General features: G+C 46.1%; 1 protein-coding gene and 1 long non-coding RNA gene across 2 annotated transcripts in view; one reads left to right on the forward strand and one right to left on the reverse strand.

The window, feature by feature from the left end:
- LOC144068827 (hepatocyte growth factor-like) overlaps positions 1–7,969 on the reverse strand; it is a 37,850-nt gene extending 29,881 nt beyond the window's left edge. Inside the window, exons 1-7 of the mRNA XM_077593672.1 lie at positions 7,707–7,969; positions 5,617–5,776; positions 5,435–5,547; positions 4,932–5,046; positions 1,885–2,027; positions 1,696–1,816; positions 1,504–1,622 (exon numbers count right to left, since the gene is read on the reverse strand). Of these exons, the coding sequence (XP_077449798.1) occupies positions 1,504–1,622; positions 1,696–1,816; positions 1,885–2,027; positions 4,932–5,046; positions 5,435–5,547; positions 5,617–5,776; positions 7,707–7,770 (835 nt within the window). The 5' untranslated portion in view covers positions 7,771–7,969. The remainder of the gene's footprint in view (positions 1–1,503; positions 1,623–1,695; positions 1,817–1,884; positions 2,028–4,931; positions 5,047–5,434; positions 5,548–5,616; positions 5,777–7,706) is intronic.
- LOC144068830 (uncharacterized) overlaps positions 1–14,615 on the forward strand; it is a 69,561-nt gene that overhangs the window by 43,098 nt on the left and 11,848 nt on the right. The window lies entirely within an intron of this gene.

The raw sequence follows: 14,615 nt of genomic DNA on the forward strand, positions 1-14,615 counted from the left end.
TCCTCACTGTGCTGGAAGTAGACGCAATGTCGTCTCTGAAAGCTTCCGTGCTGCTTGTGCTTTCCAAATTGAATGAGTGACTGCACAAAATTACTTATACCGTATTTACCCAGGTATATTAAATGGGGGGTATATTAAACAGCAAAATACGGTAGATTGTACTGTTAAATTAGTAAACTTGGCTAAGGTACCAAAATCTCTTGCACTTAAAGTGCAGCCTTTATTTTGTTTACTAATGAAACAGATTAAGGTTAATCCGGTTACATGACCTACTTAAACCTAATACAGGTATAGTCTGCAAATTAAACTGCATAATACGGTAACTGGATTTTATCTAATAAATTTCAAATTTCATTTTCGTTCGAAAAGCTACAAAAGCCATGGTTTCAGGTATGACACAAAACCGAACAACACGAAGCACTAAGTTTAAAAAAAACAGAACAAATGATATTGTGGATATGCAACACAGAGCTACTTACCGTATTTATTCGCATATAATTGATTTTTTAATTGATTCACAATTTTCACTTCCATATTCATGGTTTTAATAGGGAGTACAAATGTGTTACTTTGAAGGGAACATCTCAAGAAAAATCATCACACGCGGTATTTCTGAGATACTGTATGAATCAAAAGCACATTATTAGGGTCAATATCATAAGGAAGTTAATATGGCTGTCTTTGTAAATGCAAAATATCAAATGATTCAATTTGAAAAAAGAAATAAGTCTATCTTGATGAGAACCTGATGCATTTTAATGACAGAAACTACAATTTTCTTTCCAGAAGTTTAAGCTATTGTGACGGCCAAATTGCTTCTAATGTCGAAATATCTCGATTTTTTCTCGATGTTTCATATGACTGCAATAGTTGTCACTTTCGAACAAGAAATAAAATTCAATTTGGTTATACCATCCCAAATCACAAAGTCTCTGGGTGCAATAATAGCATGGGATACACATTACGCAGGTATCAAGGCTGATTTTAATGATTGACCGCAAGACCTATGATCAGCCTTAAATACTATTGGGATGTGCTGACATGGTAAATGCTAAGAACACATCTGTCAAGGCTACTCGCGTCTGGCCAGTCAGAGCACGTTTATAAAAACTGGTTGGCTGGCGACGCCATGAGCAAGCGGTGGCAAGCAGTTGAGTTTTTTCACCTTTTATGCAAGATTTTTTTCTTGAATTTCATTCATAGACGTCAAAATTAATTTTGTTTAGCGTTTTATCTGTTTATCTTACCTCTATTTTGGAAATGACCGTATCGGCCGCATTGTCTTGCGTCATGGCGTTATGATGTTTCATCTTTGTTACCTTGCAGTTTCATGCATGTCGTCTTTTTATGCTCATATAAGCCGTACGCTCGATTCAGTCATCATTTTTTTTGTCGGACAAATGCGGCTTATGCGAGTAAATACGGTAACTTGTTATCCTATTTCTGTGGTATTGCTTAATTAAACATATTTCAGTTTTACATCTGATCTAGCGGAGCGCTTACCACATACAGTGACGTTGCAGTACTCCCAGGGGGTTTTGGGGTCCATGGTGTAGCACCACGGGCGGAGGCGATTGTCTGGGTTCCGGCAATAGTTGTCCATTAGCCCTTTGTCCTTGTACCTGAGTAGAAAGCTAAGGTTAAAAATCAGTTCGACCGACTGTAGCTTCTTCCTGCTCTGGCTCGGAGTCTGACTTTTTGGGCTGGAAGGGATGCTTGTGCGGCCTGGTGGAGTCCCATCTCTGGCATTCCTTGCCACTCTGGGTTTGGTCAACTTTTCCCCGGTAGTTCTCACCGTTGCATGTCATGCACACCACTGTCGAAACAATCAGAACACACCTTTATTTGTGCCCGCGTCCGTCCTTTTCGTAGCTCGCGACTTACCCTCCGAACAGAGTGGCACGCCACACTCCTCGGCCCGCACGTTGGGATCCATGGTGTAGCACCACGGACCGCCCGGATCTTTATTGGGATTCCTGCAGAAGTTCTCCCGTAGGTCTTGCCTTGGGTACCTATCAGGATAAAACCTGCAGAAGAAAGGAGAAAGCTTCTAAAATTTCAGGGAGCCCAAAACAAATGTGTTCCGCTGTAGTTACCTAGCTAAATAAATCCAAAGACCATTTGCATGAAGACCCCTAGCACACGTTTAAAAAAACCTTTGCAAATATGCAAAGGCAGTCATGTGATATTCCTGACCGGAATGAGCACTCCCTCAAGGTGACGGACCACCTGCAGTGACGCACCTTCATCCCAGAAAACCCTCTCATTCAGTCGACGCAATATTGTAATGCAGAAACCGGGCTTGGTTGTCATGTGAGGATCTCCATCTTACAAGGTATGAACACTAGTTCATAAATTTAGTGTGCAAAATAAGTCACGGAGACACCTTGCAGTCATGCGTGAAAGAGCCTGACAGGACCAAAAACAACTGGCGGAGCAGAACGTGAGGTAATGGATCATCCACCGTGACCTGGCTTCGCATGTGGCCTTAAATGTAATCCCCACTTCAGTCAACTGAGCCACCGTGAAAGTACATAAACAAGAACCAGACACTGGTGTCGAGCCGAGAAAATGGCATTCTGCCGATATATCTCGCTTTTAACAATGTCACCTTACCCTGATGTAAAGAAACTCGGCATGGAAGGAAAAACTGTCCGCGTCGAGTGCAACATAGCGAATCAGCCGCCGCTTGCACCTTTAAAACTAATCTCCCACTTCCGACGATGGAGTGGGGTCAAGCCACCTCCAATGAGCAGGAAACGCAATGCAGGCATCTCGATGATCCGGATGACTCCCGACACACAAAAAACAGCGATCTACGGCGTTTCCCAGCTTACGAGCAGGTTGTTCGAACACAATCCTCAGCGACGACGCTTCTCCTGGGGGACTCTGCTCTGACACTGCGCCCCACTTCCCTTTCATGCTCCGGGGCTTACATAAAGCTCCGACACTAATGCGCCACATCATTCACTTCAGAACAAGGAGAGACGCTCCCCCACTCCCAAAAAAAAAAACTCAACTAAAATTTCACCCCTGCTTAGCGAGGCGGCACCAGAACCCCAAACATCTGCTTTGTGTTAAACCTCTTTATAATGTCAATGTATTTATGTCATACTCCAGTATATAATAAATTGTATTACAAGGTACTACACGGTACCTCACACAAAACAGGTCGCATGCGGTGCGAGTCCATAAAAGGCTGCCGCACCAAGCGCGAGTTAGCCGTAATGATGTTGCGCTAACAGATGTTAGCCAGTTACCGCTTGAATTTATCTGGCCGCCAGAGCGGGTTCGCGCTCTGCACACGCTCCTTACTTTGAACGCGTTGGCGAGGCACGACCCCGGCCGCGCATGTCTGCGAAAGCAACTACGGGAAGTATTTACGACTGGTGGAACGGTATACTTCATAAACTCGGACCTCTCGAGTCGTAAAGCAAGTCGTGACTTTGAAAATGACAGCTGAGAATGAAATTGAAGAAAATACGTGAACCAGTTCTGGCTTGCAGCCCCTCTGACACATTTTTGAAAACTTTGATTGTCTAGCTGGCGAGATAAACGTGGAAAGGCTGTTGTTGGGGCAAATGCTAAAAGAAAGAAAATGCTGCTCCTTGCTGAATTTGGGTCGGACAAAATCAAGTCTGTTATATATGTTGACTTCTAGCTTGGACTTTTTCACTAAATGAAACAAACTTGCGTTCACACTTCAATGCGAATTGAATGTGGATTCACTTTGTCATTATATTGCATGGCTTGTTATCGAAAGACGAGACGATAGAAAACACTCCGCGTGGATGATTTTTGAGAGTGGACCACCCGGTGTCCATGTGAAAACCTTGAGTTATGAGCAGCATCATGAACACGCGCACGACTATTTCACCCTCCATGTAGCGCTGGGTGTCAACATGCACTTCCTGAGACTACACGCTTGCAATCCCCAAAGTCCAAAGGACATTCCTGGTGGGAAACATCGCGAGAAATCACCTCTGCTTGCCGTCGTGTCCGATCAAGCATGAAGAAAATCATTCGGGAGCTTTGACGAAAGGTCAGGTCGCGGCGTTAAATCTCGCCAAAACGGCAGGCCGGCGTCTGATTGCCATCTGGGCGGACTGAGTTTATGTTAAACTCAATGGTCCCCCGATTCACCGACGAACCAACGTTAACTCACTGGCAAATCTCCAACGGATTGGACGTTAACCAGCAACAAACTCATTGAGTTTGATTTATTTAATAAGGGACAGCACATATTAATTAACATATATTCATGTTAATGAACATAAATATGTAAGATTGTAGCCGAGGGTTAATTTTCATCTTTAGTCCTTGTGTAGGTTGAAGATAAACAATGACACATGCTACACATACACAAATACACACACTTAGTACAGCCTTAGACAGCGTTGTGATGGCAATTCTGTTCGTCTAAGAGCCAGGCTTTAAGATGATTGGCCAAAAGGTATTGAATTCCAGGTATGTGAGGCACGAACAGAAGGGACCTACACAGTCACCTCTAGAGCCAGCCCTTGTTGATGTGTTGGATTTTTTTTGTACAAAATCTGGCAGTGGAGGAGGAGCTTTGTGTTGGAAGATTTTGTAAACTAAGGTGGCATCTGCATATTTAACAGTATTGTCCCAGTTCAGGCGTTTGTGTTTTTTAAATATCTGACAGTGGTGGTAATAATTAACACAATAATAATAAACTCATTTAAAGAGTTGTTGTTTTCATCAAAGAGCTATCTCTAGGTTTGCTGTTTTTACGTTAGTGTTCTCCCCGCGAACATGACTAATGAGAATCTGGGCCTACTAGAAAAACACAGTAAAAAGCCGTATAATTTTCTTCACACACGTCGAGAGCTTTTATGTAACAGCCCGCCAGCACTCTGCTGTCTCAACTCAACTTTTTGGCTTTTTGGTAGAAAAGAGGGAGGACTTACGTGTGCTCATTGATGTTATTATCAGACCAGGCTTGACACGTTATGTTCGACTTGGTCCAAGACCTCCTCCCTCTGTAGTTGTCCTTGGGTCCCATGATGCACTCCCTTATGTAATCTGAGTGAGCAGAAGAGAGAACAGCACTTGAAAAGCCCATTAATGTCTAATTTTCCACACAAATTGGAGGTTTTTCCCAATCGGGTCTCGGCGTAGTCCATTTATGGTTGACCCCGGCTTTTTTGTCATACCCAAAACAACTCCCGTTAAATGTCACCGGTGCAGCGGGCGGGGGGAGTTTCCGCAAATTCTCAAGCGCTAAATTCCACAGGCTGCTCGGCGCTTGGACTGTAAACAAAGATTCTTTACGGACTTGTTTACGCGTCGGTGCCGGGTGCCCTTTTCCGACGCGCTCGTGGTGTCAACATGATCTTCTGCAACTTTGCTCGCGTTCCTCAAAGTGCAAATACTCGTGAATAACGTCGACGTCAAGAGCCTCGCCGTTTACCTTTCTTTTCGTACAGCGTGAAGTTGCCGTCGGCCTGCTTCTGCGCGCCGTGGCTGAAACGGTCGAAGGGAAGCAAGTGGCATTTCCTGTTGTGTTTGTGGAAGTTGAAGGCCCTGCACACAGGAAGGCATTAGCAGATGAACCCCCGATAGAAAACAAAACAAGGACTTTTGGAATCCCACCTGCAGTTGAAGTGTTTCTTGACTTTCTTACACTTGCGGGCGCACTGTTCCTGCGAGCTGTTGCGCACCACTGGCGATGGCGGGCATTCGGGGCAGACCAGCAGGTAGTTTTCCGACTTTTCGTAGCGCTGCAAGGACTGTCCTCTCTTTCGACAGTCCCCTGAAGAGCGAAAAAATGACTGCTGAGTGAACATTTTCTCGCACAGAGAGGGAAAATTACGAATGGTATCACCATCCAACGCGGCTAATTTCGACGTATCGGACTAGGATAAAGATCGTACCCGCATTCACCTGATTTCAGTACGATGGAATTGGTGACCAGCCAATCACGGGGCACAAGGAGACAAACAACCAACCACTCGTCGGTAGTGGCAATTTAGAATTTTCAACCAGATAACCTAGCATGCATATTTTTGGGATGTGGGAGGAAATTGGAGTAGCCAGAGAAAACCCAACACAAGCCCGGGAGAACGTGCAAGCTCCACACAGTGAGGACCTCCAGCCCACCGAGGCTACCCACTGAGGAGCCTCGGTATAACATATTTTGAAAAAAAAAAGACTGGAAATTAAAAAAAAAAACTATCAACAGGTCATTCCTAAAAATAACCATTTCCGAGTTATCACTCAAGAACAGTGCAGCTTGTAGCATTCGAGTAAAGACAAACTTTGCACAGGACTGTAAAGTGCAAATGTTTGAAAAGAGATTTTTTTTGGCTCTACTTCCAATTTACAGCACAAGTTAGCGTTTCTAAAGTAAACACGGTTGCTTTGTGAAAACGATCCAGTTTTCGCCCCTAAAACTGTCAAATTCCGACTAAATTTAGTGTTTTTGGCGGAGCGTAATTTGTTAATGTGAGAAAGCAGTCAATTTGGAGGCTGTTACAGTACTTAGCATGATGTATTCCCTCGTAAAATCTGGCGAGGAGACATGGCACGAGTTACCGCCGTAAATGTGACAACCGCATTGAAACATTGCCATCCCTCTCGCTTCGGCCGAGGCTTCTTCGGCGAAGACCGCCGCGCGAAAGGAAACGGGTGCAAAGACAATGTTTGCAGATGAGGGAGGTTCACGAGCGGGCCACCGCCATAATTCAAGGCCCAAATCCTCTCGTGGTCATTTCGACCTGCCAAAGGGGTGCGACAGGAGTAAAGCGCCATCTTGTACAGAACCGGGCTCGGGTTTCGCTTTCCAAGTGACACGAGCGGCGTTAACGTAGACGCTCGACAGTGTTTTTTTTCTTTCTTTCTTTCTTTTGACGTGCTATTAAATGTTTGGGCTCGAGCATAGCACATCTGGCACTCATCACAGTGTTGATGCAGCCCTCACGTCTGGCCAGGCCGCCGCTCAATTAGATTTCACTTAGGCTCTTCCTCGTACTCGGCAAAGGCCGAACCCGGGCTTCGATGTGGACGACTTGCGTGGGTCGTTGCGGGTGGGCCGCGCCGGGGCCAGTAAGTGGTGGGAAAGATACAGCTGTTATCAATGATATCATTTGGAATTCCATTTCATTGGGATTTATTCTTAAACCTTTAAGAAGCAGGCGTGGCCACAGTGACATTTTTCCCTCCTTGTATTGTTGAATGAAAATTCTTGGATTTTTTTTGCACACTCGTGAATAATTTCCAGATGAATATATTAGTTTCTTAGTTATATAAAATGATTTTTCTCCCTACAAAATTAAATGTTTTCAGATTCGCACATTTAAAAGTTATTGCGTTGTTGTTAAGGAATGCACTTGACGGGGTTAAGAAGGATTTTACATACTTATGGGAGCAATTTTCAGGATTTCCGTGAACTAGCCAGCATCTTCACGCCTTATAAACTAAAGTGCTGCAATAAAATAATGTTGGATGCGGAATCAAATTCAAAATAAAAGGGGATCATAATGGTTGTCATTGCAACAGGCAGATCAAATATAGAATCTAAAATTAAAATATTCCAAAAGCAACAATTAAACACCGTGCACTACCCACATTGGACACTCTCTGAACACTTTGAAGGATTACTATTAGAGACACGTGCGCGAGTGGAAACACGCGCGTGGAGACGGACGCAAAGTGACCGGAGGTTCGACATGATCACGTTTTACCTGCATCCATCATGCAGAGAAGCGCGCACAGCAGCGCCTGGTAAATCCACGCGTGCGTCCTCATGGCAGACTTGAGCGGGTGGGCCGTGCGTCCGTGCGCGTGGGCAGCTTGTGGCGTGAAAGTGAGACGCACAATCGGGATGCTCCAAGGTGGCGTCCTGCGTGCTCGAGGTCCGCTCAAAGACTCGCTGATTGCGTCCACGCGCGTCCTTGATTCAACCCGCCCACTTGACGAGAGTTCTTTCTTTTTCGACCACGAGTAACTGTCGTCAAGCTCCCCGTCATGCAGTCGGGGGAAATCACGTCCGCGTCTAGATTTCAAAATAAAACTGCCAATTGCAATTGCGTTTTCCAGACAAGCCCAAAAAATCGCATGCTGGTTTATTAATTCGGGTTTCGATTCATAGCGAAGCAGAAAAACAATATCCATAACAATACATGTTACACTAAACAGTCGGATTTCAAAGCGTGTACTCCAATTGACCTTTTCAACTTTGACCTTTCAGCTGAGGGCACACCTGGACTCCAGTCAATTGACTGACACAGTTCTAATAAACGTACACACAAGCTAGCGCTTGATGGATTTCCAGGAAGAATAAAAAACAATTAAAAAGACTTCCAGGATATACACTGAAATTCTAATTATTGGTGCATATGTGATTACCAGCTCTTGGGAACTCTTTTGGTATTTTGTTTATCTTGTCGCTGATATACGAGCCAGATTAATGACACATTAATCTGAACAGGCTACTTCGTGCTGTACTTTTCTGTAAGCAGGTTGCAAATCGTAGCACTCGGTCTCATTCGGGCGAGCACCTGACGCCAAAAAACAGGATAATTGTAAGAGCAGGATCCCGCGTGCGTTCGTCCCCGTTGCCTCGGTTTGGCTGCTGTGAAAAAACAGATGGGATTCTTGGCGGCCCGTGCCAAAGATCACTTGGCACCGCACGCCGAGATCCTCGGCCAGTTGCAAAACGCCTTCAGGTACCAAAGTGCAGGAAGCGTTTGAAAACAAACTTTCACTTCCAATCAATCATGGCCGTCCGTACTAAAGTTTGGGGATTTCTACGCCGTCGAAACCAGTGCTCGAGCTTCAAGCGGATATCCCGGTGGGCTAATACAGGACAAGAAAAGCATGTGTTTAGGCGGGTCAGCTGGAAGCAATCCAGTTCGAGGTACCAGCATACGGGGCTTTTGTTGGGCCCTCACCCGAACTTGACAGGAAATCCACACTTGAGCCGTTAATGGCCGGCGGTCTTAGGGCCCTCCAGAGAGGAAGACCAGTGTGGCGGGGAAATAGTTGAAGGTAAATACCAGACGCCCTGCTTGAGGCTCATTAGGACGTGTGCGAGTCATTTAGGCTCGGCTTTTGGTCGGCACGTGTGCGGGGAAAGTACGGGCAGGTGTAGAGGCAGGCTAACATCACACCTGTCAATCAGCTTTGAGAAGAAACCCAGACACGCAAAAACATATTTGGACATTTTTGGGGTGCACGTAACAAGGCTTTGAACTGCAGCCAACCCCTCCGACATCCCAGGTAATAATAATCAGACATAGGCTTTGTCATCATCATTGATTCGTCAAAAGCCTAATTGCCATTAAACCCAGCTGCATATGACGAAAAGGTAGATACTGTACGTTAAGTTCTGATTAGACATCCGTTCAAAGGAAGGTGCCATAGGCGGGAGTATTTCTTTTCAAACACGCCAAAGCAACGGGAGTATTAGCTTCCACCGAATGCCGGCCCACTTGAGACCCCCTTGGAGTCCAAAAGGTCAGTCACTGCGAATGTTCTTGGTAGGGTTAATAGCTGGGTTAACAATTCCGATTTGACGGGAAGGCAATCAAACTCCCAGGTGATTTTGTGCTAACTTGTCATCCTGAGCGACAAGTTCCGCGATTCTTATCCTCCTTTTGATTTTGGATTGACTATTCCCCGCGAGAAGCACCCCGGAGACGGTGGGCCTTAGGGGTACCCTTTCCGTTTGTGACATTTTCACAAAAACCTTTGCTCCTAGGAACAATTAGCCTCAAGTCTCATCATTGGGGTACGAGGTCCTCTACGTAGCAAACCGACAATTGCTAAAATCCTTAACCAGACAAAACAAAGTTGCGAAGGATGTCATCCTTTGAAAAGTCCTTCAAAGATCAAGTTTTCCCTCAGATGATAAAGTTTCTCCCTCCCTACGGAATCCGCACATTTGACCCGCAGTGTCACCATTAACGGCATAGAAGTGGGATTTTACCCGTCTAATTATTTTACACCCCAGCTGGACAGCCAACACCCCCCGCTCGCTCCGACGGCCCGTGCTCCCGCACATGGAGGCTAATCACTGGTGTGATCTCCTTCTTTTCACCTCTGACCCACCCAATGCTAGAATAACAACCTCCACCCCTGCCGCTTCCCAGCCCCTCGGTGCCCCCCATCCCCAATTAGGAGGGCGCCTTTCCCATTGCAGATGACAGATGAAGGGGTCAGGTTGCTCAGCTTTTCCCGGTGTCTAAGGAAGGATAGCTCCCCTTTCATCCCTACGATACGTGCGAGCGCCGTCGACTAAGACAAACTACCGTCCGGACGTAGCGGAGGCCGTACACGTAGACGACGGTTTGCAGCGGCAGATGGAAAAGAAATCGGGTGAAGGGAACGCTGCAGTGCTGCATTTAAAAAGCGTGGGTAGGAGAATGGAGCGCAAGTTCTAGGGGCCGAAGAACATCGCTACGAGGGACGGGCGGGAGATAACGGCCGTTGCGATTTTCCGAAGCCACGGTAAAGGCCGAGGCTCACTCCAATGAATCAAGGCGTTGGGGGCTTTCCTCTCTCTGTTGTGTGTTATGTCCACCACTAATGGCCAGCAGATGTGGACGTATTTCACGAGTGCGGTTTTCCAAAACATTCCCGCGCATAAATCCAATTAGGTCGCATGAGCGAGCCGGTGAGACAGCAGAGTGCTAGCGGCGACCCCCCAAACAGCTGACTTAAATAATTCCCATTTTTACAGGTAGGATAATAACAGAGGTGCTCCCCGTGTGTTCAAGTCTGGCAACTTGTTCACGTTTGTCTGGTGGCGTCTCGGTGATAATCTTTGACAGATTGCGGATTCTTTTTTCAAGAGGAAGAAGATCCAAGCCAAGCGTTTCGGTGTCCATCGAACAGCAGATCACCTGTAACGGGATGCATTCTTAGAAGGGCGCATAAATCCTGCGGCGGGCTCCAGCTCAGAGCAGCAAACCTTAATGTATATGTTATGGCACGTCCTCTTGGAGGCCTTAGTCGCTCATCCAAAGTCAGTCATGAAGTTCCTGATAGTGTAAATCCATGTTTGGACGAGAAAGGAGTATGAGAGCCAGGTGATCTCTGCCCTCAGTCTGGGATTTCAATAAGGCCAGTTGGGGCGAGATAAAAAGCCACTCAGCCATGCGGCCGGCAGGAATGTGCGGAATAAGAAGTGATGCATGCAACGTGTTGGCCAAAGTTGGCCAAAGTTGGCTCAGAGCAGGCAAAGTCTCAGAAGTCACCGGGTGGGACTGACTAGAATTCAACGCTGGGTGCCAAGACCTCCTCATAGGGGCTCCGTTTCTACTTTAACGGCCTTGCGAGCAATTTGAGAAGGCTAGAGTGGAGTTAGGGGATAACTTTGTATGTTTCACAACCTTTGGACGCCCATGAAACAAAAATGGGAATGACATGCGAGGGACAAAGCGCGTAAATAAACAGGAACCGAAGAGTCCGTAGCTACCTGGCGGTCGGGGAGATGTTCTTGGCTGGGGTGGGTCAGGGACCTTTGTGTCCAGTTCATTTGCGTCTGCTGGCCATCTTGAGAGTTAACCTTTCCAAACTAGTGAGCGGACTGAAGAAATACGCCTGTCTGACTTTTAAATATTGTATTTTTTGCAAGGAGAACCAATCACATGGGTAAAAAGACCAAGCTCATCCCTGGCCAAGAGATGTCAGCTCTCATAGACCCCTCCCCCCCATCCCACACCTGACCCCACACGCCAAAAACACAAGACAGGCTCAGATTTACCCTTGGCGTTTGAAAAGCCGACGACAAAGTTCACTTCCTGAACAAAACGGATACACGACCAGACACGTACTTTATCTGAGCGAGATTCGCGAAATGTCAGGCAACACGAGGGCCGGCGTAAACTGGCCCTGACCCTCTGGCTTGCCAGAATCAATCAAATGGTGGGGACTTTTCTCAAGGCAGCGACAAGTCAGGAATATTTTGAGAGCAAAATAAGACAAATGGACTTGGAAGGAAGTTTGGCAGAGCGTCCCGCAAAAAAAGTTGCCCTGAGGATTGTTGATGTGAAATCCAGCGCTTAAGCAAACACACTGTGGGCCAGCTCATAAAAACAGGAGGGACTCATCTATTTTTTTTCTGTCCATATTTGTGCTGGCATTTGTGAGATTAAAAAAAAACGGTCACGGGGGGCACCGCCCCGCACTCCAGCCTGATCTGACCCGACGCACCACCACCGCCACCTACTGTACGTGCAACAGGCGCTACAAGCCCAGCAGCTGCTCGTCTGGCAGCTTGTTCGCCGCTAACTAGCTCCACGTGTGCAAACCCGCACACCCACACGCCGCGATCCTCAGGTTTTAGTGTCACAGCAGGAGTAAAGCGGTCTTGCGTGCTTTTATGGAGCAGGGCCGGGCACGGGGAGGTGAGCGGCCATATTGGGGGTGGGCGAGGGAGTCCCGCCAGGTGCTAATCGATTTCCTGCAGCTTTGAAACGCGACAGTGTAGGGTTTCGCCCGCGGGTAAATTACGCCGGACCAACGTTTGACCTCGCCGTCGGCAACTGCCTAGCTAGTGAAACATACGAACAATGACTCCGCTGTCTGCCCGGCTGGCCGGCTTTCGGGTGCTTCGCACTTGGATTACTTTGCGCGCCAGGACGATCCAAAAACAGGGCCAAGATGTTACGCAAAGTTACTTGGCGAGTGCGGCAACTCTGTTCAGAAACATCATTCCGAGCGGCCAGGGGCTTACCTTCCATTTGCCGGAATCAGTTGCTATTCACTGACACATAAGAGATAAGAGATACGAGGACGTGGTTAGAACTCAATGGCAGTGGAACATGATCAAATTCATCCATAAAAGTGACAGAAAGGCTTAAAAATGAAAGTTACCTTGGTGCCAGCCAGAAAAAAAAATCTCCAAACACCCAAGTCCGTTAGCTAGCATGCTAACTATAGGCGTTCTATCCTTTTTTTGCAGTGTGAGTAGTCTGTCATTCTGTCAACATAGTATACTAGCTAGTGCAGCACAAAAAAAGACAAATGATCAATTCTGGTTGTGATGTCACAACCAGAATTGTCTTCCCTGTTTTGGCTGGAAAAACTATGGAATTGTACACAACAGCCAAATTTGTTTTCGACATGTAAAATAACAGTGCAGTCATTTTCATTCTTTCCGCATGGTCATCATTTCATAGCAGCTTTTTGTAGTTCTTGATCAACCAGACACAAGTGCCGTGTCAAGGGGTAGTTAGGAGAGAGAACAACTTTGTTTTCGTAGAACATCTGCAACTCTGAAACACTTAGATTTGACTGTCGGTTTGATGTCTGATCTCGTAAAGTTTAGACACAAGGTACAAACGTGATCTCAGAAGAAACATTTACGTGCTTCAACGCTTGTATAAATTACACAGCCACTACATTTCGTCTGGATCGATTAATCCATCTTGAAGTGAAGCACAAATTGGGGCTTTGATCATTTTTGCTTTTAAAACAAAATCCCCAAAATGTCCCAAAATACATTTCACGTGTGAGCAAAAAACACCCAAAACAGGTGATTACGCTGAGTCAAAAGCCACATCAAAGATGAATTTTGCTGACTATCTGGCTCAAAGTGGTTATTCCCGTTAAGAGAGAGTGGCTTCACACGGAGCTTCACTTTTTTAGCCGAAAATAACCGTAAAACCTTGCAGCAATTACAATTAACGTGCATCTGCAGAGTGAGTAAAGTGGTATTTGGATGAAGTTGACACGAACAGCTCTGGGTGCTTCCTGGAATGCCAAACTTTTGCTTTTAACCCCCTCCTACTCCGAGCGAGGTAACCGTATACCCTGAGACTAAAACAAAAAGATAAGGACCAAAGACATCCCTCAGCCTTGGGCCGCGGCGCTTAACGAGCGAACGTGTCGCGGCGGTAAAACGTATTCTAAACATATCAATTCCTGCCCCGCACTAGGGACAAGCCCCTCGGGCCGCGAGACTATCACGAGATATTTATTAGGCCACTTGTGATTGGCTTTTGTGGGCGAGCCAAAAAAATGCCTGCGGCGAGGTGTTCTCACTAAGCTCATTAGACACTCGCACCGCTTGACGACGTGGAACAATATCGTGGAGGTCTTTGGCTCCGAAAAAAAGAAGAAAAAAAAACTACAGGGTTATCGCCAAGAGAAATAAATGCGTCATTTGGTCATGGCAAGGCTACATTCTCCAGATCAATCATTTTGGATCCAAATGACAATTAAAATGTAATCAGTTTGTCACAATAAGAATTCTAACTCAATCCAACTTTTGAGTAATGACAAATCCATACGTGACCTAAATTCCAGCATTCAACCCGAGATCAAATCGTAATAAGGCTGTCACACTAAAACAACTACTAAATAAATGTTTCAAGGTTATAGCCAGCACATTGAATGTTGTGGGTAGCCATTGCAAATCAGGATCAAAAACAAATGATCCCCTTTCAAGCAGGAATGATGCTTATTTTATTATTTATTATTTTTCCCTGAATTGACAGGGGTCTCAAACTTGCGTCCCACGGGACAATATGTTGCAGAACGAATTTGCACGATCAGAGTTGTCTGTACATTAAAAAAAATCTGAACTGCTTATCCTCACAAGGGTCGCGGGGGGTGCTGGAGCCTATCCCAGCTGACTTGGGCCA

This window comes from Stigmatopora argus, chromosome 23 (genome assembly GCF_051989625.1).
Source record: "Stigmatopora argus isolate UIUO_Sarg chromosome 23, RoL_Sarg_1.0, whole genome shotgun sequence".
Lineage (NCBI taxonomy): Eukaryota > Metazoa > Chordata > Actinopteri > Syngnathiformes > Syngnathidae > Stigmatopora > Stigmatopora argus.